Source organism: Haliaeetus albicilla, chromosome 21 (assembly GCF_947461875.1).
Source record: "Haliaeetus albicilla chromosome 21, bHalAlb1.1, whole genome shotgun sequence".
NCBI classification, from domain to species: Eukaryota; Metazoa; Chordata; class Aves; order Accipitriformes; family Accipitridae; genus Haliaeetus; species Haliaeetus albicilla.
Genome location: NC_091503.1, coordinates 19,758,739 through 19,785,971, shown reverse-complemented (window position 1 = coordinate 19,785,971; position 27,233 = coordinate 19,758,739). Strand labels below are relative to the sequence as shown.

At 35.4% G+C, this 27,233-nt stretch overlaps 1 protein-coding gene across 2 annotated transcripts in view; it reads right to left on the bottom strand.

Moving 5' to 3' along the window:
- Positions 1-27,233, bottom strand: part of DTNBP1 (dystrobrevin binding protein 1) — a 69,987-nt gene that overhangs the window by 35,794 nt on the left and 6,960 nt on the right. The window contains exons 5-7 of one of the 2 annotated variants that reach the window (XM_069809168.1): positions 23,873-24,005; positions 15,953-16,085; positions 3,130-3,152 (exon numbers count right to left, since the gene is read on the bottom strand). In XM_069809168.1, the coding sequence (XP_069665269.1) occupies positions 3,130-3,152; positions 15,953-16,085; positions 23,873-24,005 (289 nt within the window). The remainder of the gene's footprint in view (positions 1-3,129; positions 3,153-15,952; positions 16,086-23,872; positions 24,006-27,233) is intronic. The other variant, XM_069809169.1, reaches the window with a different exon arrangement.

The window sequence follows — 27,233 nt, the reverse complement described above, 5'->3', positions numbered from 1 at the left end:
TACTTTCTATCCTGAGCAAGGCATGAGAACTCAGCACTAGTGCATGTGAGAGTTATATTTGGACACTGAAAAACATGCATACAACCCTCTTTTTACCCCCTTTAGCGAACATATTTAAGGAATGTTGTTGTGGTACTTCAATTTCTGCAGAATCAGATAGAATGAACTTACATATTTATGAAATACATTTTTATGCAAGACATTTACCATCCATAATCTGGAAGCCAATACTTTTTAGCATATGGTATTCAAATTCACAAATAACAACTTACTGTTACGAAAACTGGCATTTCTGTTCTTCTCCATTACAACACAATTTAATGTACAACGGTTTCAGCTGCACATGCATTGAAAGATGCAAGTGTATATAAAGGTACTGGAAACAGTTGTTCTTTCCTAGGCCCTGCACTGGCTATTTTATTAACTGAATGTTTATGAACACATTTCACTCTGTACAGGTATGCAAGGATGAATTAATTGAGGATGTAGTCTATACTCGCAATACAAAAATGTAAAGAATCGTCTACCCAACCACTTAACATATTTCAGATGGAACCAACCTTTCTTGAATACAACAAACCATATTTATAAGCAAGATAAGATTTTATTTATAAAAGCTTTACATAATGGTCCTAATACTTCCTTTCCTCAACTCAACCTTAAAATGTGTTAGGTAACGTACCACTAGAAATATTTGGGGTTTAGGTGACTGTGTTACATTGGTAACTTAGACATGCTTCCTGCTCTTGCTGTTGCCTTTTCCTTCTTCTGTGCCAGGATTTCTCTGGCCATCTACTGAGTTATTTCAGCATGCTTCATCAACCGAAACTAAACCAAACCAAATGACACATCATTTTCTGCACAAATCTAGTGAGCCTTGGAAGTAGCCTAAAACAGAAAAATGCAAGGACAAGCCACCAGTTAGATTGGGCAAAGCTGCTGTAGAACTGAAACATCTGTCACTATGTAATCATGAATCCTTCATGACCAGAAAGCTCTTACTCTCCCTGTTTCTGATCAGCTGATGAAATATATACTAGATTCTCAGAAATTGGCTGAAGGTCCAAAAGGCTGGAAAAAGACTGACTGAAGCCAATCTAATGAACACTTCTACTTCACAATCCAGGTTAACAACAAAAATTCCAAGTAGCATCAGATCTGAGAAAGAACAACTTGGTAAGCAAGAAACCATAAAAACATTTTCTCCAAGCATGTATTTCCAATCAGGTATGCACCTGCTTTTCATTGGTTTAATCTCAATTTCCTGGGAAAATGTCAGGCAAGACAGTGAAAGTTGTTGCCAAAGTCAAAATATGGTATCTATTGTTTATTTTAAAGCATATTGTTGTCATCTTACAGAAAGAATTTAGACTTGCTTGATATAACTATTCTTGAGAGTTTGTTAGCTATTAGTCCTCTCTTCTGTCAGGTACAAGCTTGTCCATCTCTTCATTGCACGAAAAAACACAGAAATTTAGCTGACTGATGTTCAATACCCATTTTTAATAATCTGTCACTCTGCCTGTGCTTTTCCGGTGTTCCATAGCTTCTGCCAATACTTTTGAGTATAAATTCGATCAGTTGGTTCAAAAATGTCCAACACACCTACAGTATCCTCTAATCTGGTCCTTCCTTGTTATAGCATGAGATCCTACTCCTTTCGCATTGATACTGGCTACATTAGCCACAGACTGCTGTTGAACTTTCAGTGAAGAAACACGCAAACACTTTGGCTTTTTTCTTGGCATCTGTTTGCAATTTTCCCTCTTAGTAAACTAAAAACCCTTTCTTGGCTACCAAGACAAGCCTTGTCTACCCAGGACAAGCCTTTCATAACTAGTATTGGAAATCTGTATGCCTCTGTCACTATTACAGAACCAGTTACTTAGTCTGGTATAAATTTCAAGGTCAACACACAGCTAACACCTTCCTCTTCCATGAAAATAATTGTCTTTGTAAAATACTTACTGTCAAATAAAATTACAATCTCTATTGGAAAAACAAGAAGCCAAGAGAGAAATAACTCTGGAAACTATCCTCCTGGCTTCCAGAAACTCACTTAAAATGCCTAATACATACAAACAAAAAAAACAGGATTCACTATTCTCACAAGCATCAGGTACTACAAAAAGTAGCTGCCTTGCTTTGGAACAGAATGAGCTTAGCATTTTTCATTTTGTATTGAGCTAGTCTGTGTTGAAAGCTGTCAAATCAATCTAAAAAAGGGTTGTTATGGTAAGCTACAGATAAAGTGACATTTTACATCATCTGTGTTGCTTGCCTCTTAATGTTAGCTTTATTATTTTCCTCTTTTAGCATTATGTAAAGATGAGAGTAATGAACTGAAAAGGCAAAGAGGAATGCAGCTGATAGAAATTTCCATCACTTCTTTCAATTTCAAGAGACAATTAATTGACATAAGTCAATGTACTTGACTTCATTCTCATAAATAAAGACTAGTCACAAAACCACAGTCACACCTTATTCAAAGCAAAAGATAATAGCAATTGTCAAGCTGATCAAACATTAAAATTAGTAGGTAGAGTAAGCCTGAATTTAAGATTTACTGAGAACGGTAGTGTGTTTCATCTATGCACCACAGACAAAGCAATAATACATGACAGATTTTCTAGCCATTTCATATTATGTAGGACAGATATTTGTATATAGCTTCCTGTATATCCAACAAGTTGAGCTACAAAAATTGCATTTGTCTGATGTAACATAATACTGTGAAAATTTCCTAGAAATAGCTAGACAAAAGTCTAACAAGTAACAGCCTGCGACTCATGTCAAAAACACATTCATGCTAGAAAAGACATCAACTAGTTGAACACAAAGCCCTTAACTTCCAAAACTGAACAGCAAGAGAAAGGCTTGAATTAGATACAGAATCTCTGAAACCTAGCTAAGACAACAGAACCATTTGTGCTCTTCCTACACTTACAACTGTCCCAAAGAAACCAGTAGCAAGAACAGGTAAACTGAATAATAAACAGCCTCCTGGGGTGGCACAAAATTAACATTGTCAAATGTAGAACTGGAACAGTTCCTTGCTAGTTTCACTTAATACAAGAGTTACTGTAACTCTTGCAAACATTCAAGTAGAAAATTAAAAATAGAATTTACCTTTGAAGGTCTCAAGTTCCTTCCTGTTGGAGAAAAGCAGAATTAAAAAATATATATTATTAGAAATACTACATCTAGAACTACAGGAGATATTTTACATGGTTTAAGACTCATTAAAAGATGAAAAAACAAAGAATTTGAATATCATCATATATAAAGATAAAATTACTATGTGTGTTTATCTAAAGCAAACACTATCAACCTGTTTAGAAATTAGGCTACCACGTATTTATAAATATGTACAATTACACAAAATATTGCACATTTATATCTAGCCACATAATTTCTAGATACACTGTTGCAAAAATAACCAAGACTTCTTAAGGCTTTAGGTACTAAAACATCCACTGCTTAGCAGAGCTTTGCCAATTTATAGCACAGTGAATAACAATTAGTGTTCCATTTTCATCAATGCTATTCAAAACCCTTTTGGCAACAGTGAAGGAGAAAAATTTGACAATACCACTGACTCAGTTACAACACACTTTAAAGGCAACAGAGGCATACAGTGACATTCCTCAGAGGAGAGGATTCTGAAGTACAGAAAGTGACAGATAACCCACAACAGTCACATACCAGAAAGCTAAGAAATGAAGTCAACAGCAATAGTATATTTTTTCCTTCATACCAGGCCACCTTCCACTTTTCATAGTTATGCAATTGTGAATGCAAAGGCTATAAAACTAAAGGGAAATATTCTAGGTTTTCAGGAAACTGCAAAATGCTCCATTTCCCATCGCTACAAAGTAGTGATTTATCATTACTTTAGAGGCTAAAGGAGAATCAAAGTAATAGCTTAGATAAGGCAGAATGCTGGCCTTTTCCTTACAAAATGCTCATTTATAACGAACATCTTTTCAGTCTCTGCCTTGCAGACTGCCTAGTTAGATTCTGAATTTTGAAAGCAAAAGTGATTATAAGAAAAATAAATTTAAAAAAGGACCGAACTCACAGTTGTCCAGATAAATGATTCTATTCACTATCCATAGCCTAAAGCATGCTTCAGTCATTACTGAGTCACCTACCACACTGTTTCACAATACATATGCTATACCATAACTCCTTCCCCTCCCTAACAGATGATGCAATACAGCATTTATTCTTGCATCAAGAACTAACAAAACTGTTTCAAGCCTGAAACAACTTAATTTCTAAGCAAGACAAAACTATTCTAAAAGAAGCAAGAGAATACATTTACCTCCACATTTTCAGTGAACATCCCACTTTTGTCACCAAATGTCAAATACGGGTTTTTGAAAGAATGGGTGCTTTACCAGGAAACAGGGTATAGTGTGATTTACAGTAGAGAAGCCTATTAGTTGTAACTTCCTGTGAGTATCTATTTCCCTTCCTGCTTCTCCAACATCCCTTTCCCTAGCCAGTTTCTCCCTTTTTTACCAGGGAATAAGCTACTTCACAGCACCTGTGATTTGCAGGTTCATACCCTAATAAATTTTTCCTACCTTGCATACTCTAAATATAATTACAAAATTCTTAAACACTCTCACAAGTTGCACTCCTTATTTTTTAATAATGGCATACTAATTGAGAAAACAACAATCACAGGAAATGCTTGTTTTCCACAGACTGAAACAAAACCATACTGAGGAAACATCTTGTGAAAGTAAGAGGAAAAAACCTACACTACTTGCACCTAGAATCAGGAGGTCTTATGCCACTTATCTCCAAAAGGGAAGACAAAAAAATTACTCATTGTGTTCAAACAGATTAACAAACAAGATGCTAATACAGTAACCAACTGACAGTGATATTCATTGCTTTTGTCTAAAACCCCACAATTCTCCCTTTCAAAATCCATTTTTAGGGTTGATGCATTAAGCTGCTGTCACTGTATCCATATATGTAATTGCCATTCATTAAGAAAGTTGGAAATTAATATTTGACAACACTTTTTTTTTTTTAACACATACCGCTGAAAAATTTAAAATATCTACGATTAGCATACAGTAAAAATACAGATTTGGAATTTAAGGATCTGCATTACCTAGTATCCTCATACCAATTAAGATCCAAAGATTGATGATTCTTTATATTTTAGACAACATGAATGAATCAATTGCATCTTGTGGTTTCTCACAACACTCTTAAAACATATATTTAGAAATACATATTAAAAAACACACTCATTGAAAATATGCTCTGCATCAGCAACATAAAGGATTTTTTTCTTTTTTATTTAATCAAGTTATCCAAATAAAAACTTGAAGTTTTAAAATTTTAATCCTAAACCTCGTTCATCATCAGCTTTGGTAAGAACCAGACACTAAACCTAAAGTAGAAAGGAGACTATGACTTGTAAAGACACTGAAAAAAACAGATGGCTGAAGATTGTATCAGTACATTTTCTAGATGTGTAATTACAAAGTTCTAGATGGATGTACAGACAAAAATGTATTACAAAGTGTGACATTTCTCATCCCCTTTGTAAGTAAATAAACATTTTTGTATTTATTGATAAACTGTCAAGAAGAAGATAACCTCCTACATCTCTCCAGAAATCTAGAGACAAAAAATCATCTGCAAAAGTAAATACATAGCTTCCTTCTTAATGTAAGTTCAATGTATTTGGAACACAGACACTCTATAAAAGAAAAAACAGCTTGAGTAATTAAAATGAAAAAGATTAAACTGAAAACAGTTTTGGAAAACAGTCATCTTCAAAAGGAGGTTAAAAGACAAGCAGGAGGAAAAACTTGCACTGGAAGTAGGCCTGGATGAGTAGCTAGGACTTCTGCCTCTTATTATTTTAGATCTTGCCATATTAAATTACCAGCTTCAATACTATATATTACATTTTTGTATTTGTTTTTCTTTTAACTTTAAATTGTGCATTCTTTGAGATGATTTTTCACATTAGGTTTATACAAAAGCTACAGCAACAGAGCTCAGCCTTTGATGGATAGCTTAGTAACAACATCATACTAGAAGACAAAAGTGCAGTGCAATGAATCATCTCAGCAGAAGAGTTCTGTCAACTGCTTCAGCTCAGAAGTGTATTACCCTATACATGTTTTCCGCAGGAAAAGGATAGCCTTCCTCTCTACCCCATTTGTCTAACTAGTTTAAGGCAATTGAAAGCTTTCCACTGAGAAATACTCCTGGATTTTATAGAGTTTTCATCCAAAAAAATTCATGCACTTCACAGACAGATGAGATAAACCTTTCCATTATTATGAGAAAGAAAACACACGCCTGCCTTGCCCCTAGTCTTGCTACACATGAAGGCTCTTGAAGCCCAGTGTGAGCTGCTCAGCATCTATCCAGGATTAAAGGAACTCTCATGCGGAGTCTGACCAATAATCAATACAACCTACTATTTGGCATCTGACTATACGCTCTTTTACTTTAGCTACTAAATTTTAGGTTAGTGCCAACAAATCTGACTAGTGACACAAATAAGAATATTCTTTACTTTTTTACAGATAACAGTAAGCTTTCAGAAGAAAGGACTTAATTAATAGTCGTATTATAATGTAACATAAATATTTCCTCTCAGTGAAAGATGAATTTTAGTACCACTAAGCAAGAAAAAAAGGCTAAAATAACAGGCTAAAGGCTAAAATAATCAGACTATAAAGGCATGAAGGCACTTCAAAAGTAATTTTCCCCTGTGTGTTGTGCAACTTCAGAAGCTCAGCTTCTTTCCTGAGAGGCAAGAGGCTGTACAGGCTCCATCTACACTGTAGTTATGCCCATGAAAACTGTTCGGCCACACATATAGGCAATAATTTTCATCTCCTTTTCCAGTTGCTTGTTTTCATAAAATAGATGGGGGCTTAGTGAAATTCTATACCCCTTGAATTCAGGTGAAAATGACCAACATGATAGCAGCAAGTAAAGGGCAACAATTGCCAGCGAAAACCCAATTGCATAAACCTGGTTGCCTACTTCTTCAAGATAATACTTAAGTCAGCACAATGATATTCAGGTATATTTAATGCCAGCATAAGAGACACACTAATCAGATTCTCAGCCCCTTCTGAGCATGATGGACACAGGTAAATCTGACTATAAACCCCTCTATGTACCATGCCTAAAAAGGCACAGCTGATAATGTCTCATGGTTCAAAATAACCTAAAGAAATTAAATCAAAGCATTACTCATGCAAGAGATGCCATTGAGAACTTCTCTGAAACATCCCTTCAAAAAAGACCTAAGCCACAGGTATAGAGGAGAGGGATATATATAGACATTGGTAAAAATACAATAGTCCATTTCAGTCTGAAGTATACCTTTTATACAATTTTTTATTTGCAAGAAGTACCATGAATTCTGAAGCGAATTAAAACAGTAGTGCCTTGAAGGTCTGTTGAGACTGGATGTGTCTTTTGAATTATTACTCTTAAGTTACCTGGAATGTTCTGATGATCATGTTGTCAGTGGTCTCAACTTCTTCATTTACAGAAAAGTTGAGCTTCAGGGTTGTGGAGAGAAAATATAATTTTGGAGACAACAGGTGAAACAAACTGTCTACAATCTGTAACTTGTCCCACAGAGTAACTGACATGACCAGAACTTACATGAATAGTTAGAAGGCAAAATCAAATTCCCAATTACCTTCCCATTCTCCTCAGGCTTTTCATTGCACTATTGGGTTAACCTTACTTTATTCACTGGGAAGAAGAGATGGACACTAGGAGGAAGATTATATTGGTTATCACTGATAAACAAAAATAAATCCAGGAAGAAGAATACGGGAGGAAGAGTCAAAACCATCCTGCTTTAAGTTACTGAAATCAATGGCAATTTAGTTTGTTCAACAAAAGCAAGACAAAGTTCTTAGGTTCTACTGTATCTTGCAAAGGGCTGTAACACTAAGATCAATTACCCCAAGGTAACAAAACACAAGAGAATTCAATTAAATACCTAGAGACCACAGAAACACCACATTCTTTACAATGATGCCAGCAGCCTGAAGTGACAGTTCCATATTTTATCTTCAAGAAAAGAGTAGGCAGATGAGAAAGTAAAAAAGTCATAAATGAATGTCAGGAATGATTTTCTAACACTAGCTCTGAAAGTAACAGCCAATAAATTCAAACTACTAGACCCATGCATAAACAAAAGACAATCTCAAGACAGCCGATAGATGGTAAAAATTGAGGACTAAATTTGAAAGATTTTACAATGAAATATGTTTATAAATGTTGAGTTGTAAATCATATTTACAACTCAAAATTCACAATTTAAAGCAAATATAGCTGCTTATGTGCAATTTAATTTAAAAATACTTCTGGCACCTAACAAGATCCAAAATAAAACCTGAGAAATACTGCATTTCACCTGTTATGTCTGGTACAGTTAAGTTTTCAAAATGATAGGAAAAAAAAAAAAAATTTCCTTCCATAGCCTGATTCAAGCTTTAGTAAGCTAAAAAGCCATGAGAGGGACTTTCCTCTGGAAGTCATCAGAAGTAAAACCCAAAAACCTGAGAACTCAAAACTTATGTCACTTGCATGGTGTGCAGAAATATTTCAAGTACTTTTTTGTGTACTTAGGATTAGCACTTATGACAATGACAGAAAAATGCTTTCCCTCCCCTAGATTCCTTAAGCACCCCTTTCACATCACTTAGGCCAACTACTACTTTGAAATACCTTTGAGACTTAAGTAATGAAAGGCCTTTTAAGTAATGAAAAAAAAAAATCAATAAAATCTAAAACTACTACTAAAGTACTCTTAGAATTAAGCAGCAGGCAAGGTTTCTATTTATCTGAAGAAACACTAAAGACAGGTCAGGATTCTTCACCATCAAATGTGAAATTTTATCCAATAAAACAGAAGAGCAAAGCACTAAGGAATTTAAATAATGTTGCAATGGAGATGTTTTTGTTTCCATACTCAAATGCAGCTACAAAAGTAGCTGAAGTCTTTCTGTGTCTTCCAGCAAAACTTCTACATCAACTTCATTCCAGGAGATGGAACGGATCAAAGCAAAATTTTGTAACAATATTTGCAAAGATTAACTGGTAATCAAGCTAATAAATACAACTAAAACCAAATACTATCCTAACATACTCAGCAGTTCCAGGGTACAGTGAAAGCAGTTCTCTTTGGATGTTTCAAAAAAAGAAACAAATATTTTTCTTGATGAAGAACATTGGGGGTCACCTTTCAGGTGCTATCATTCGAAAGAACAGTAAAAATGAGGGAGATGGCATTAAAAACAGGAGAAAATGGTAGCAGTGAAATCATTAAAAGTAACCAAGTGTTTTGTCCTCTGCTAAGAGACTGATACAGGCCATTTAGCATTGGCCATTCCAAACTGGAACCTGAAATGCAGAATAAATTCTTAGCTTCCTCTAAAAGCAAATGCCTCCAGATGTAAGATTTTGCACAGGACCCAGTTTTTATGTTTTTGCTTTCATCCTGTTGCTAACAAAAGGGGACAGTTTTTAAATTTGAATTTTTTTTGAACTTTTATCTTAGTATGCAATGTTATCATTGGATCACTAAAAGATACATGTATCAGCACAGTTTATTGTTATCATACAACCAAAATTTAGGAATCAAAATTTAAAGCTGAAATTTGAGAGAAGAAATTTAAGAGAAGGTAGAAACAATTCCACCACCAGCTCCACCATCTTTAGTCTTTCCTAGAAAGAAAAAGGGTTCCTGCCAACCTGTTTTTGGTAAACAGCCACACAATAAAATCCAGACCTTCTTTTAACTCAGCCATCAATTTCTTCATAAGCATTAAAAGAAAAAAAAAATCACAGTATTCAAAAACTGGCCAAACTTTATTCACTAAGTGACATATAATATGCCACAAGTCCACAAAAACAAAGTAGTAAAAAAAGCCTGTAACCCCATATGCATTCTTTACCTAAAATGCTGAATGTGGTTTCACACAGCATGAATGCAATTGTGGCAGATAGTACTTGTACTTGTACCACTTCAGGCATCCTCAACACATACCTTTGATGCAGGAATGTAAAATCTCCCTCACAGAGGTGTTGTCAATAAATGCATTTAACACATTTTTTTAAACAAATTGCTTTTGGATGTAAGTGAAAAGGAATTATTGAAGATCTCAGGAAAATAATTCATAGTGAAAGACAGAATTTATCAGGAGGCACAGTACCTTGCTCAAAAGCAGAGAATGGATTTTACTGTGGTTATGACAAACACCTAAGCCCTGTTCCGCCGCTAGCCACAATGAATGAATTACTTTGATAAATAGTGCAGTTCTGAGGTAAGGGAGAGTACAAAACAATGATTAAGGCAGTCCTAAACCATCTGTTTCTATTATTGGTACAATAAGTCTGGACAAAGAATGCCTGGTCCTAACAGATTGACAGGATTTGCAGATTATGCCCAGTAATCAGCACTACAAAGGTAGAGAAAAGTTATGCAGGATTGACATAATGTTTAACATTTTCTAGAAAACATTAGTAAAAGGTGTTGTAAGATGCAGAGGATCTAACACAAACATTCAGCCTTTAATCGCAGGTCACAAAAGCTAACAAAGAAAAAATCTTTAATATGCCTATTCAAAAGAAAACAAAACTATAAGGAGAAGGTACGCTACAAACCTCTTTATAACAATATCATTGTCTCTCTGCATCAAGCAAAGACCACCACAAAAGGGCAAAATTAAATCAACTGAAAAGTGACAGAAATTATACTGCACATTCACACTTTGCAAATAATATAAGAACTGCCAAAACCCCTACAATCTTTGATCTGCTATGTATTCAGTCTTGCCCAATGTTTTGAAATACTTGGAGCACTGACGGGAGTAAAATTCACTAATAATGAAGCAGCATGCTCCTCTGGGGTTGATGCGTGCAAAATACTGTACTGCAAGTGTTCTCGCAAACAAAGAAAGTTCAGAGCCCTAAAATTACACAGAAGGAAGCACAATTACCAAGGGAACTTTTCCAAACCTTGTGCAAGCCCAGTTTTTCAGGATCAACAGAAATTCTCATTCCATGTGTCTGTCCAAAGAAGTGCAATAACTGATGGCCATAAAATTAATTCCAGCCAGTTATCACCATGAAAACACTTGCTACTGATTCTGCTGTAAGCAAGCTCATGAACAGCAGGATGGAAAAGACCTCTGCAATCTGAACTCTGCTTTGAGCACAGAAACTTACAGCCAGACAATTAATGCCTAATGAAAACTCAAAGCCAGTCATCCACCGCACATCTACCATGAAAGCTGTCCTGAAGCTAATAAAAGTTCTGGATCCACCCTTGCAAAATCATTATTTATGTACCCAGGTACACAGAGGTATAGCAGCTGAAAATCTATACCACCAGAAGACTGATCAAGAAGAATATGGCATGAAACCTTACTTTGATGAAAATTTTGATGAGAACTATGAAACTTATAGCTAGAGTCTTAGAAATAATTCACTGCACATTTAATGTTGGAAGGAAAAAATACACTTGATTGAAACATTTGCAACAATGGTATACTTTTTACATATAAAAAGTTAATTTTTTAAATTACATGTAAAGCTTAAAAGGGTTATGAAATTTATGAATTTAAATTCATCACTGAAAATGATACACTGTACAGAGTACTGTTCTAGCTTATCACCTGGGGAATGCTATGGGATCTAAACAAAATCTAGACACAGAAATCTTCTTTTAGGCAACACGATATTGCATGGCAGTGTATTAGCCAATTCCATCTTCTCTCTTTTGCCCTTGGTAAAAAACTTAATTAATTTAGGTTAAACAAGATCACAAAAAAAAGGGCAGCTTTTTACAGTGATGCTGCAGGAGGTAAAGATAGTATTTGAAAGCAAAACATAGCAAAAAAAATTTTTTTTTGTATGTTAGTGAGTAAATAACCATTAATTGGCCTAAGTCAGAGGAACTTTTTCAAAAAGCAGACTAGTCTGAATTGTCTAAAGAAGTTTTTTGTATTTACTTTTTGAGTGTTTATGTTGGTCAGGCCTAATGTAAGCCACTGTAACTGCAACAATCCTTACTGTCCCTTATGTTCCCAAAGCAAATAGAAAGAGAGATAAAACCAACAGAAGACCATACAGAAGAAATAAACAGTGGTAACTTAAGACATTTTCCTCACATACACATCTCTAACCTACACGATACAATTGCCACAAATTTTATACCCTTCTGAATGAGAAAGTGAATGAAACATTACTGTCCTCCAGAAGCATAAAACCACCATCATGGCATGGCAATGCATCTAACAAGAATTTTGACAATCTGTCCAACTCCTCATCTACTGTACTAATTACCAAAGCATAGGGGTTTCACATTATTTGACAACAAATAAACCTTTAAATTACAAAATTGGGAGTAAATATACATTTTAAGAACATATTTTCTCTTCGGGTAAAGCATTTCTTTAAATCTCACCAGAAAGGAAAAAAAATTGGTACCACTAAGGTTTGCAATATTACTGAACATTCACCTGTTGAAGTATACCCTAGCATCAGGGTATACTTCAGATTCAGGATTTTAGATTTCTTCATTCATTTTCCTTCTATGTCTGTTCTCAAAGCAGACAAGTACTGAAAAACAGAAAGGATCCTTAACCAAGACATCGTAAAAAAATTAAAATTCAGACAACTATGTGTAAAGTCAAATGAGACACAGTAAAATGTATTGACCCATTTCCAGTGACAAGGACTCTTTGCTATCTCCAATGTATTCCTACAAAATGTTGCAGCTGGGCAGGTCCTTTTAATTGATAAAACAACCAGGGGTTTCTATTTTTCAAAAAAATGGTGATCCCTCTGAAATGGATACAAATGGTACTAAGAGCTTCATAGGAAGTACAGCTTCAGGACAGAAACATTTTATCTTACACCATAAGCCTGCAATTCGGTGCACATAAAAATTGGCACAGAAATGAGCTTTTGACAGTGCTTCCTAAAGGACACAGTGCACTTCCTTGGGAATGCAAAAACTGCTGTTGGAGACTGGAGGGAAACAAGGAGTCTTCTGCAGTCAGAAGCAGTACGTCCTCAGTAGGAGGATGAAAGGAAGAAGAATTGTGCTTGATTAAGAAAAGGACAGGAAACAAAATGGCATGGTTTCATGTTAACATACATGCAAACAATTGCAGCAAGACTAACTAGAGAAAACAAGGGTGAATCTAGACTTCATCCAACAATACTAGTACCCTGATCAGTGGATTTAAAAACAAAAAAGAGAATATTAAAAATCCAGAGATACATACACAGAAAAACAATCAATCTCCCAAAACACTGGGCTTTAAAATATATTGTGGAAAACACATTGGATTGATGAATCTACTTTGTAACTAGTACTTAACACAATGACAAAAGAGAAAAAATTGATCTGTTTGAACTGAAATAAAGTTGGTCTATTTAATAGGGTCACCTATTTCTGAAAATCAGTTAGCATAAGCTGCATTTCAAAACTTTAATGTTGACCTAAAGCACTTTCTTCTAAATCTTTCATACAGGAAGATTATTCAAAAGACTTGAAGTCTGTGAGCTTCTAGCCTAAGCTCTACAGTGACTTTACAATAAAATTACTTTTTGTAACATGCTTAAAATAACCACAGTTTCTACACTTTGTTTTCATCTCAGCTCTCATCCCTATATTGTCAAAACACAGGATTTTTTTTTTTTTTTTTTTTTTTTACCACAAAACCACTCCCTGAAAATAATTCTTGTGTTAAAGAGAGAGCATAGACTCCTGAACCCCCGCTTGATTCTTTCAGTAGCCGGTATCACAGTAAAAACCCCAAACACTAAAGAGAGGAAGATAGGATATGAGTTCCAAACATACATAACAAATCACACTCACATTAAGTTAACTGGCTGTTCGTTCTTCAGGTATCTACATTGGCAAGAGTCCTAGTAACGACCTAGCAGTTAATTTTTTACCTAAATAAATACAGTGGTAATGATCAACCAGAAATTACCTGCATTCTTCCTGTTTTGTCTAGATCTGACCAAATGTAATCAGCTTATAATTACGTTAAGTAGTTTGCTTAGCATTCTATATATAGAACTGATTAGATGCTGCTAAACAAAGTAGGCAACAGTTTAACACTATTTTGACGTTGAAAGCAGAGGCAAGGGGAGGGGGAGAGGGAGCGAGGACAGCTTAGAGAACAAACAAAACTCAGAAAACTTCAGAAAGATTACTATATTTTAGGGGGTACAAATCTGTTGCTTTATGCACTTTTTAAATTTTTGTGTTATTTTGTTAAATAGCACATATTTAGAATTTTCAAATTATTACCATTAAATATTTAATTATTTAAATAGATCTGAACAAGTGAATATTCAGCCATACTGACTACTGTTGACTCTTCCTGGAGAGAGAGAGAAAATGGTGTTGCCCAGCCTGGGGAAAAAGAAAATCCAGGTTGCAGGAAAATGACAAGACCACTGCCGAGGCCCTGGCATGAGGTTAAGCTAAATGAACAGGATGTGAAAAACTAAAGGACACAACATGAGAAATTGACATGAGAAATTGCTGGATGTGACAGGTAACATAGCAAGAAGCTGACAAAAGCTACAGATAGCACCATGAGGGATGGTTGGATTTCACAGCTGGTTAAAGGGGATTTAAGTTAGAAACAGCCAAACTTCACAGAAAATTGAAGGGGGATCTTTAAGGTATCAGGCACCTTCTGGTAGGCAGAACTTGCAATGCCAGCAGTACTTCAGTAACCTTATCTGTAACACCACAGAAGGCCAAGATTCCCTGGATAATGGTATCAGAAATATCAAATCTGAGTAGCAAAACCAGGACCAACAGGGAAAAAGTAACTAGGGGTGGATTGTTTATTTGGGAGGACACTGGAATTTAAAAAAAAAGAAAAAAGAAAAATAGGTACAAGAGTGGCAAAAGGAGGGTCAAGAAAGAGGAAATCAGATAAGCTATGCAAAATGTGACAAGTGCAGTCTGGCACAACCCTGCCCTTGATCACCACATCCTAATTAGGACCATAAACCAAACCAGTTGTTCTGACCATACCACACGAGTCAAACTTGCTTCCACAATCAAGAGAAGTGGGGAGGGTGCCAGGGTGCTTCCCCTGACTAACAGGAGGACACCAGGTTCGACAGATCAAGTAACCTGGTTATCCCCATGTCAGTGCTGGCTCCGGGTCTGTCAGCATCCCTAACTGCCAACATCACCACTCCCTAACACAGGCTGTCAGAGACTTTGACAAATTGCTTCAATTTAACTCCACATGTCTTCATTTACAGAACGGACTTAATACTGCTTTTCTTATCTCCTTCAGTAAGGTTATTTTTGGCACTGTCAGTAACAAAACCAAAAAAGTCAAGATTTAAGTTATTTAAGCTCTTAACGTTTATCTCTTACTCCTTTATCTTTAGGTAAACTTGTCTTTGCAAGTAAGAGAATGGCAGGAGAGTAATACCTAACATACAGAGTGAAAGGTACTCATAGTACAGGATAGGATAGAACTGAAAAGAAGGTAAGAGGAAAACACAGCTCCTAACTTTACAGGTTACAATATATATGAAAAAAAAAATTTAAAAAACAGGGCAAGGTATTAAAAGAAACAACTTATCAGTGCTTATTAACAATAGCCCTTACCCAATTGTTTGTAAAGAATAATAAGCACAACTTAATCTTAACAACAACGTAGTGATAATTTTCCAAATACACGCACTCATTGTTCATCACCAGGAGTTAGACCAACACTTATTGAATCTATTACAAATTTGCAACTTCCTGTCAAAGATTACTGTTTCTTTAAAAGATGAAAATAAAAGGGATTATATTATATACAGGGAAAAAATAATAACAACAAAAGGCTTATATTTTATGCTAATTTATATTTATAGCAATTGTTTTATTTACCTTTTTGTTTTCTTGTAGTTTTCCAGCTGTAATGTCTGCATACATCTGTATCTTTCCAACTCACACTGTTCACATAGGTCCTCAAGACACAATAGATGATTCTCCATTTCCTCAAACTTTGCCTCTAGCTGGGCTATAAGAAATACTTATATGAATATCAAATTGTATCAATAGATGGACAACTCACCTGAACAGAAACAGTAATTCATAAAGGTACATAATTAACACGGTAATAATTACACATATATAAACAGCTCAGAAAAACAAATACTAAAGAGTTACAGCAGAGCCGTGTTAAGAGAGATCTATCTGAAGTTCCCTTTGTAGTAAGACACTGAACCACTGTATTTGCCCCAGCATCTTGGTCTCACAGGCTTGTGATCTGTATTTCAGAAGCATCCAGAACCTATAATTTAATTTTGTTTCTTGGGCTGACTGTCAGTTTACCCCTTCCTGCTTGGTATCAATCTGAGGAACAAAACTGTGCTGACCAAGACCAGTACTAATCTTAAATTATTCAAATGAAGTGAAAGTAAAGCATACTGGGAGAATTTTAACTCTCACATGACCTTGTGATAATATAAAAGAATACAGACTTTGAAAGTTTACTCTCAAGACAGACCCTTTACTGATAGGCAAATCTCTAGATTTAGCTATTTTACATACCCATGCACTTAAAAACACACAAAACCTCTTAATCAACTCTTTAGCCATAATTGTTCAGAGTCTCAAGCTAAAAGAGATCATGCCTATGAAAAGTGCTGAGAAACCTGATCTTATCCCATAGCTCACCCTCTTTTGAGCAGAAATTTGGACTAACGAACTCCTGAGGTCCCTTCTGACCTGAATTATCTCATGTGAATCTTGTATCAAAGGATCACTCTCCCTGTGGGTGATTAATGCTGAACTCCATGGCCCTCCTTGGGATCCCAAAGTGGAAAAAACTATTTTCCCCAAACTCTAACCAGCTAGTCACTCTGGGATGGAGCTGTGTGAATACAGGACTATTATTCACCCTTTTGTCAGGACTTCTTCTATGCCACAGGGAAAGTAAATTGCAGGAGGAAGGATAAATCACATTTTTACAAACAAAACAGCAACCAAAGAATAGAAGGGATTTTGCAGTTCAGAGACAGATAGACTAATCCGTTGCAGTGTATGAACTTGATTGTTGATGCAAAGAACTACACAGATGAAGGAATGAAATAGCAGAAAACCTAAAGCAACTGAGTTTTGGCAAATGGCTGTTTCACTTTTGCCTGTGACAGAAGTAATCTTCATAAAACAAGACAGTAACTATTAAGTTCAAGGCAGAAAAAAGTGATTTAAAGTTAATGTGTTTTGGATGCTCAAAAGAAGGAAATAGCAAGCTGAAGGCATCAGTCAAATCTTCAGTTCTGGTTTGGCCATTCTACTTGGAGCCTATCCTGGAGTGTACAAAATTTCAACTTTCTTAGCCATTACTCAATTAGAAATTGCTATCCTAGTGGTCCCTCTAAGAAAAGCAAAAGTTAAGACCTCATAAACAAATTTCCTAGCATGCAGAGTCATATATTCAGATCCAATTACTTAGTAAGATTTTTAAGTCCCTAAAAAGTAAGGTACTGCTCCACAATGGTCAGAAAGGGAAACATGAATCATATAATCAGCAAAGATGTCCTTAAATTATTTATCTGTATACAGATCACTTGCAGCAGTGAAGGGAAGTTGACAATGTGGAAACAAGTTTGAGGGGAAAAAAAAAAAAGAAAAAAGTCTTCAGTTCTACAGATTGTGCTGTGGAATGTGCGTTGTTTACCACACACTCAGCTTCCTCTCACAAAATCCGGATCTATTCAAAGGGCAATATCATGACTACAATTACTACTGGTGGTCCCTTTTTGCTTAAGAAATGGACTTTTCTGAGTGCATTAAAATCCAAATGTCTGCATTATGCTAACTTGCTTTTCAGAATGATTGCTCATTTATTAATCTGCAAAATTCACAAACACAGCAGAGCTCAAGATAATTTAGTAAGGTACCTATCAACCAGTGTTTTTTCCATTTTAAAAAACCCACCACCTGCTTTGCTGTACTTGTTATTGAATTAATATTAAAAGACAACAAAGAACAGGAAAATAAAGAGGATGAAGAAAAGTGAATTCTAGAGGGCAACTAATTCCTTGCACTAGCATTTGAGCAGCCTCTAGTGGCAACTGCAGAAAACACTGTGATCCTGAAGAACAGGAATGAACATTTAAGATGTCTCCAGAAGACAACAATCCCACTTCACTGCAACACAGGTTTCAGAATGTTTCTTTCTGAAGTGAAAGAAAACTTAGTTGCTTTGCACAAAAAAACCTGAAGACTAGCTGAGAATGTACGCGCTGTGAATCCAAAGGAAGTTCAAAAAAAAGCTACATATTTAATTAATTTGAAACTTAAGCCATGATGCTTTGAACAGCTCTTATCTATATTCACAGATAAATAATCTCAAACTTTTATAAAGGTATTTAGCAAAAATATGAAATCTAGAAATTAATTTCCAGTTTATAGTTCACAGTGGCACCTAGAATGAATCTGTCCCAGAAAGCCAGCTAATGTTCTAAAGAATACCTGCAAGACTACTACTACTTCTCCAGCTCTTCAAGAAATCCCACAACCAAGTGGTCAGGCAACAATCACCACCTCACTCTGAAACAGCATTGCTATGAAGCAGAAAAACATCTCCTCCTTTTAGTATTTTTAAGGAGGCTGGAAAAAATTCATTGTACCTTTCGATTAAGAATTTTCCTGTATAGTAATATGTCACACTTGGCAGAAATAATATTTTTTATTAGGTAATTGAAAAAAGTCAGATGACATCATTCCAGTTTATTAGTTTGACCTGTATTTCTTACACTATCACAGGTATATCACCATTACAAGTTTTACTTCTTAGTTTTCATTTTTTTAAAGTTTGTTAATGTTTGATCGATGACATTAGATTGAATTATCTTCCACCAGTGTACACTGTTTAGCAGCTACTCAGGTATTAAAGTATTTGTCTAGTACTCAAGAATTGCAAAAAACAATTTTGTTCCTGACAACACTTTCCTTCTAAAGTTTAACTAATTTAAATTTACCAAATAAAATTTCTTTTAACTGAAACCTATGTAACCTATAGTTCTGCAGTAGTACAAAAATTGTTAGAAAAGCTAAATGACAGCTATACATCAGAAAATATTAGTTTTCAGTTTTTCCTACTATAAGTGCAACCTGCCTGCACTGTCCCAGCCACCAAAACAACAGGAGCCACCAAGGAATATGAAAGAAATTTTTACAAAGTTCATTTGTTTTCTGACTAAAAGACAAAAAGGCAGAAAACAGAAAGGATGGAAACAATTACATCAAAGAAATTCTCTCTACCTCTAGGTCAGACAGGGACACAGATTACTAGGCTTAAAATAATATGAGCAGTGAAAGACATGTATGTGCAGAAAGAGCTCAATTCGGCTGCAACACTTTAAAAAATTCTTTACATAATTACAGTTCTACTAGTGCTGATTTTGATTTGTTTTTAAAGAAAAGATCTTAAACCCAGCTAGTATCATACCATTCACATGAACCTGAAGTAGCTTCTTTGCTGAAACTACAGAGCAAGAATACTAGGTTGTTTTTCCTTCTGTATTCAAGCCACAGACATTTCCAAGTTTACAACACCAAACTATATGCCTTTTATACATATATACCTCTACCTTACACAACAACCCTCTCCGCTGAAGCATTCTGCCCTGGAGCCTATGAAAAACTCCCTGTTGAACATAGGTATCATTACACTATATTATTCAAATTCCCTGGTTTTACCTACACCCCCCCAATATTTTCCCTGACTTTCTCAGTAAAAGTTAAATGCCGTTTCATCTCAAACAACAAAACTCACAAAAGCAAAAAAAGTATCAGTAGTTTTTGAACAACTGGTCAACCAGTTAGAAAAACTGTTCTAATTAATAATAAATAAAATATTATTTTCTTTAACCATCTTCCCAACTACAAATTATTACTCATTTACAGTAGAAGTTTTCACAGCTCTCCTAACTTCAAAAATAATTTTTAAGTAAAAAAAAAACCCACTAAAAACTAGAGTCTTCTCATGCCATGTGTGTTCTAGATTTCTGCATTATAAAACATTTTCCAGCTCTTTTTCAAGAGCTATCAACTGCTAGATGCGAATGAAAAAGAAACTGTTAAGTAACCAAACACAATTCAAAAGTCCAAGTTCAAATGCCAGCTCTGTGAAAAATCTTGATTGATATATTGTCTGGTCTTAAATTCCCTTTTACTTGACCCATACCTACTAGTATCTAAATCCTGACATAAGCCACAATTAATAAATAGGTAATAGTAAACTAATGACTTATCTTCCCCGAAGACACTCATGCCTTGCCCAAAGAGGTAAGTCTGTGGGCTGTTACTCACTATACTTTTTCCTCCTATAGAAGTACTGCTTTAGAGGCTATCTAGAAACTGATGACATGAGCAAAAATTAAATTCTATAATCTCAAAATACAAGATGTTGCTGGAAGTATATTGCATTATTCTAACTGGAAAAATCTTTTGCATTTTTATCAAGAATTAAAAAAATAAGTATATTGCATTAAACATACCTTTTTTGCTGCAAAACAAGTACCCGAAACATGGGGTATTAAGTTCTTAAAGTAGCTCAAATGTTACCAAAATCAAAATCTTGTATTTAATGAAAAAGGTATTATAATCACTGTGACCTTATATTTCACAAGTTTTACTACATTTCCCTAATGTATGAAGAGGCCATTAAGAAGACTTTAATCTCCCTTCTGAAACAAAGGGTACATGGCCTTTCTTTCTTCTCTTTTATGCAAAACACTTGTGCTTCTCCGAACAAATTGGATTGGATTTTGCAAAGCTAGAAAACAGCAACCTTCATACTTGATACACAATCTGAAAATAAAGCATGTCCTTCTTCTCAAGATATAAACAAGGATACTTCCCCTAAGCAGTGAGAAAAGTTTCTGTTTCCCTAATGGATTTACACATTCATCTTATCCATACCTGGAAAAAAATATTTATTAAAGATTACGAAGCAATGGCTTGTATCCCTGTGAATATATACCCAGCCTTATTTTCTTCCCAGTCTCACCAGTCTAAATACTATCACCCTACATTGGATCTGTCACCTATGTTCGTGATCAGCCTTTCTGAAACCACTATCAAGTAGATGCTTAACATTAGATGTTTAAAAAAAAGAGTAGTGAAAATTTGACATGGATCAAGGTTTGTGTGCCTTGATTTGCTGAAATCAAAACAGATATTTGAGCAAAGTGCCCCTGCTCAAACATGAAGCATATTTCATATTAAGGCAAGTATGTCAGATATTGGCAAGCAGGTATTTTCTACAACATCTCAAATAAAAATTGGCTTAAGTGATGATTCAAATTCTGGACTTTGAAAGGGCAATAACTGTCCTTTTCACTTTTACATGAGAGTAATTTTTTCTTCAAGGTTTTCAACAGAAGCTACAAGACATTGCATAATACAATAAATTTATCAAATGAAGACACAGACTTTTTCCTTGAAGTGAGGGATGACTGATAATCTGAGTACCTAAGTTAAAGGACTTTTATAAATAAAGTGCTAATGACAATGTGTCTTGTAATACACAGCAAAAGCTAAAGAATCTGTACATGACTCATACCAATTTTAAGTAGGTCGCTAAAAAGGCTCATTCCCCTTATCTGAAATTTCTTTTATCAAAAGCAGCCAGGGTTCCCTATCTACTTTCAAAATAAAAGCATTAATCTATTTATTAGAAGTGTATCATGTCACAACACAGAACTATTACTTTTCTGAAATTATGAATATTAGCCAAATTACATCTTGGATGCACAACCCAGGACATAGCAGTTTAAAATTCTATATTCACATATTTTTTTTACAGAATGTTTCACCCGTATTTAAAATTCACAGCCACAGTATTAATCATCTCTTGGAAAAGTGAATACAGTTTACATTTATAAAAAACAGATAGTTCAGAGTTATAAAAACTAAAAACGGTGAGCAGAATATCACAGCAAATTTCCGGTAAATCACTTCCAGAAGCATAGATGGTGAATTTGATATGAATTATACCTTTCTCTTAAGTATATGCTATATAACTTAACAGAAAAAAAACAATTCCAAAAAAACTCGCAGTGGTTAGGAGGAACTAATAAAAACCTCTAGGTGAATTACTTGAAATCTGACACATGAGGTGAGGCTAGATTTGGTTCAAATCTCACAATCTTAGCAGTAGACTTCAAAATTCATTAGCTTCCCCAAGCAGACTGGTTAATGCTTCCTCAAATCCTGCTGGTACAGTATCAAAAATATTCTGGAGACAGTGAGCCTTCTCCAAGTAATTCTACAATGAGGATGAGATTAATTCTGGTTCATAAAACTATAATATTAGGAATGGGAAGGTAACCCCAATTCATCAGGATTTACAGCATTTGCAGTTATGAACTATAAAGACAATTCCACTAGGTTTTATTATATTGTTTATCTTTGGTCTACCAGTGGACTGCATCATTTTGTGCATGATATTAAAATCAGTACTTAAATAAATCATTATTTGAATTGCTACTTCCTTAGAAAATAATTGAGCTTTTCAAAAAGCCAACATTAAACGGTTACCACACATGATAAAGCCTTACTAAATAAGGTGGTATAAGAAAATTGTAATAAAAATTTAAATATATTCCTTGGTTCAGAAAGAAATAGCAAAGTTATTACCAGCTTACCTAGGAACAAAAGCCTATTTGTGCATATCCACTGACCATAGAAGAATGAGAATTAGCCTTTGAATACAGAAAAGAACCCTTCTTTTCTTCAACATCAGATGCCAGCACACAAATCCAGCCCACCCCACAAAAAACAAGACCTGCAATTACACGAACAATTCCTGCATACTTCCCAGCTGCTGTAGGAATACTGCAGGCAACGCCCCTGGGGAACTCGGCTACTAAAATCCATGCACAGACAGCAGTTTTTCAAAACTGTAATTTGATGCAACTTGAACAGATTTTCATGGAGGTAGCAAGAGGCCTACTGTTGACAGAAAGGCTTGGCTCTTGTCAAACGCTGCACCCCTGTTTTAAGGCTCAGTAACACTAGAGCTTTTCAGAGACTAAGAGGCCAGAACATTTTTTCCTAATTTCATTTTCAACAGTGGATCAACTGTTTCGTATGAGAAGTTTCCAGAAGTAGTGCACTAAAGGATTCATCTTTTCATGTTTTAAATTAAATCGACAGGTTAACATTTGGTAAAGTTCTAAAAATTGGAACCCATGTAACAAACATGAAGTATTTGATAACCTTAATATGCAGCATTGCTAGTTTCACCCAGCTGGGTATGACTTCAGAATAGCTTAACCTTGTACACTAACTTAAACTATGGAAAATAGCTTTGGAACCAACAATTACTCTCACCAAAAAGTTTCTGCCTTGAAAATGTCCCAAGCCAGGTAAATTTCTTGCCCCCCTTGCCCCCCCAATCAAATGATGATTTAAAACAAATTGTTGTATGAAATTACATAGACTCAATCAAAGAGAAGCAACTACATGCATGAGTGTTCACACTACTTACAAATCTTTAAGAAGTTAAAAAGACTTCAAGAATAATAATTTTCACCTGTTCACACCAAGATGTGCAGTTGCCATGCAATATTTTTTTCTAAATAATGACACAATGTTTTAACTGCTGGGAGAGCAATCACTAATAATTTTGCTCTTTTACAAAACCAGTTTAAGAACTACTGTTTTATAATAGAAAGGATGTGTTTGGGAAGCAAAATTGAATTTTATAATTGCAAAGTTCATGACAGCTGCACTTCAGTCTAATCCTCTGTACTGACTTGAATGCTTGTTATGTGTAGAAAACCTTACCTAGGCCTGCCGTGAGGCATTCCAGATCTGCTAAAAACCCAGGTATTTGTTGGAGCTGATCCTGTAGTTCCACCAGACTGTTCCTTTTCTTCTCCCAATGTGCAGAAAGCATCACAACTTCACTATCCACCAGCTGAAACAAACAGGTTCTTTACTTTACTTGCAAATTTATGAACCTATTTATGAGCATCTTGACTAATTTTTCTAATTCACACATCTGCAAGCGTAAGGTCGACACAGCAACCTTATAGCACTGCCACTTGTGTACTTCTCAAGTAAATATACAACATGATCAAGAAAGCCCCTGTAGTATCAAATATTTATATCAAAATGCATTGATCAAAACAAGATAAAAAGTTATTTCTCAATATACTAATCAATGTAGGAAGTATTTTATGGATAAGCGGCTTAAAAGTTTTATTTACATAGATCAGATTCTATGAAAAACAGCAAGATCAAGAGATCTTGGGTAACATATGTTTCCCTTGTATATGATACTTGAGATGATTCAATTATAGTTTCCCTGCTCTTAGTTCCATTGCCCATTCTTCCTCTTGCACACAACTGTAGCCCATGGCTGTAACTGCATTCTGGATTCCTCAGTTTTTGTAGAATTTAGATGCAGAAACGGAAAAAATCTGAAAAATGGGCAAAGGAAGTTCTCAAAGATTTACAATTCTACCCACCTCAGACAGATTTGTTTAGAACAACAACTTCTCCCTGTCAAGAAGCCATCCTGTTTTACCAGACAAGGTTTTAAAACTTATTCCAAAGCCCAGTGAGTAATGAAACACTTCAGAAGACCAATATCCTTATTTAAATAAAGCCAAGTCTATTTTTGAGAATGAGATGTGGGATTTAATCAGTTAAATCAGTAAAGCAAACAAAAAACACACCATGAGATTGGGGCAAACACCAGAAAAATATTTCAGCCCAGAGATAGCTGAATGCAGCTAAAATTACAATCATCTAAAAGCAGTATTTTTAGGACAATTTTGTAGATGGAACTGGTAGTTAGCATCTATAATTTAACATGGTAAGACTGTAGGCAGCAATTCAAGCTTGAAATTTTCACTTTCCTTTCTCTGTTCAACATTTATAAATAAGACAGCATGAGTAGCTTATCTCCTGGGGGCCAGTACCAGAAATAGGATACCGGACAAGTGGACCTTTAGGTCTGATATAGTACAGGCAATCTTGTGTGCTTACATAATTCTTATTTTATTGAACTCTGTATTTTCTACTTTTATAAAAAAGAAGCAAACAAAAAACCACAAGCAATACATATTTTGGATTCTCCCAAAAGTAAACATCTGAATTTCATGGAAAATTTCAAAGACTTTTTTGAAGTTTTTCATTTTAATTTTCCCAAGCAGCCATAATATGTGAGATTAAGGTTACACAGGTTTTATATACATGAAACCTCACATGGTTTTCAGAACTAGAGTTTTTAAATCAAACTATTGCAAGTATTACAAAATTGTAAGCAAGTCACTTAAGAGATCTAAAAAAAAATCATCATGAGCAGTAAAGCACACAAAGCTGGCAGAGAGAACTTCATCTCTACTAATGGAAGGTTTTCACTGGAACAGGTGGAAAAAGTGGGCCATGCTATTAGGCAAGAAAAATAAGAACATAAGATAATATCTTTCTTACCCTAAATACACCTCTTCAAAATATATTAAGCAGTGAGTTTTTTATCCATTGGAAAAAGATACAGAGAAGACTCCTAAGGAAACCAGAAGAGTCAGGGAGGATGCAGCCAGCCAAAGTGAAGATTTCAGCCAGGACAGAGAACCCCACAACTCAGTCCTGCTCTGCATCGTGGCCACCCAGCTTATACTGTCTGCCCCTTAAACAGGGTTTGAAATTGAAAGTCTGGTGCAGACCTCCAGAACAGCAGAGCAGTGCATTGGTAGCACTTACTGGAAGTTTTATTTCCCTTCACTCCAGAAACAAACCACACAACTTGTCACTTTACTTCCAGGGTAAGAAAACTGAACAAAATTAGAACGAAAGCACAGATGCTTCCTGAATCTTTTCAGCCAAACAAGTCAAATCTTGCCATTTCCTGTCCACTAGGAGAGGGCAGCCCTACCCTGATACTAACCACCAACATGCTTCAACCCCAAATATAGTCTATACTTTCCCAGCCTCCCCACTGCTTTTAAAGAGCTACAGCAGTAACATGCAACATCATTTCTGCAATCATTTATATTGCATCACAGTATTTAATGTTTGCATTACATTACTGTTTACATTACTATTTATTGTTTACACTGCCATTTATTGGCAATGTTAAGATGTCTTAGGCAGTCTCAAAATAATATTCCTAGCTAACTTAAAATATTTCAAACAATGGCAGAAGAGTGCAAAAACTGACCACCTGAACTTCTGGGTACGTCTTATTTTTACCATCACCTTCTTGTCATACTCCGACAAAGCTGTACTTCTCAATATCCTTCTCTAACCTAACATAGCCCATAGAAAAACAGGAAGCTGATATAATTAATATTTTTTGCTTAAGTGCAAGTAGTGATTGCAACTATCTGAACAAAGGACAGAAGACAAATTCTGGGTGTCAATGTATCAGTTAAAAAGTACTTTAAATGCACTAGGAAATTCTCACACTCGATGTTTGTTATAGTAATTGAAATATCAGAAAGTAAACAGGAGAATGAACTTCAGATAATTCTTGTCAGATGATACCTTGTGAGAAACATGATCACAGAGAATTTCTATTTTTACAATATCTATGTTTAAACCTTTAAGAATATTAATTGTAGGCTGAGTACCATCAAATCTGGAAGAGCTGTGAGAAACAAGAGGAACTGGACATTCTGATCCATTTCATCAGCTGCTTGTCAAACACCATCTTAAAACCACAGTGAAAGGCAGTGCAACTTGGCATTTTTCCCAAGCAGCAATACAGAGCATTACTTTTTCATTATACTGGTTGTACTGGATCCAGCTGGGATGGAGCTAATTTTCTTCATAGCAGCCCATATGGTGCTGTGTCTTGCATTTCCAACCAAAACAGTGTTGATAACACACCAATGTTTTTGGATATTTCTGAACAGTGGTTGTACAGTGTCAAGACTTTCTCTCTTCCCCACTCACCCCTGCTCCTCCTGCAGCGAGTAGGCTGGGAGTAGGCAAGAAGTTGGGAAGGGACACAGCCACAACAGTTGACCGTTGGCCAAAGGGATATTTCATATCATGTAACAACACGCTCAAGAATAAAAACTAAGGGTTTGGTCTTCCAAGGTAACCATTGCTCTGAGAATGGGTGGGCATTGGTCTGCTTGTGGGAGGTTATGAGTGACTGCTTTTGCATCACTTGTTTTAACTCTGTCCTTCA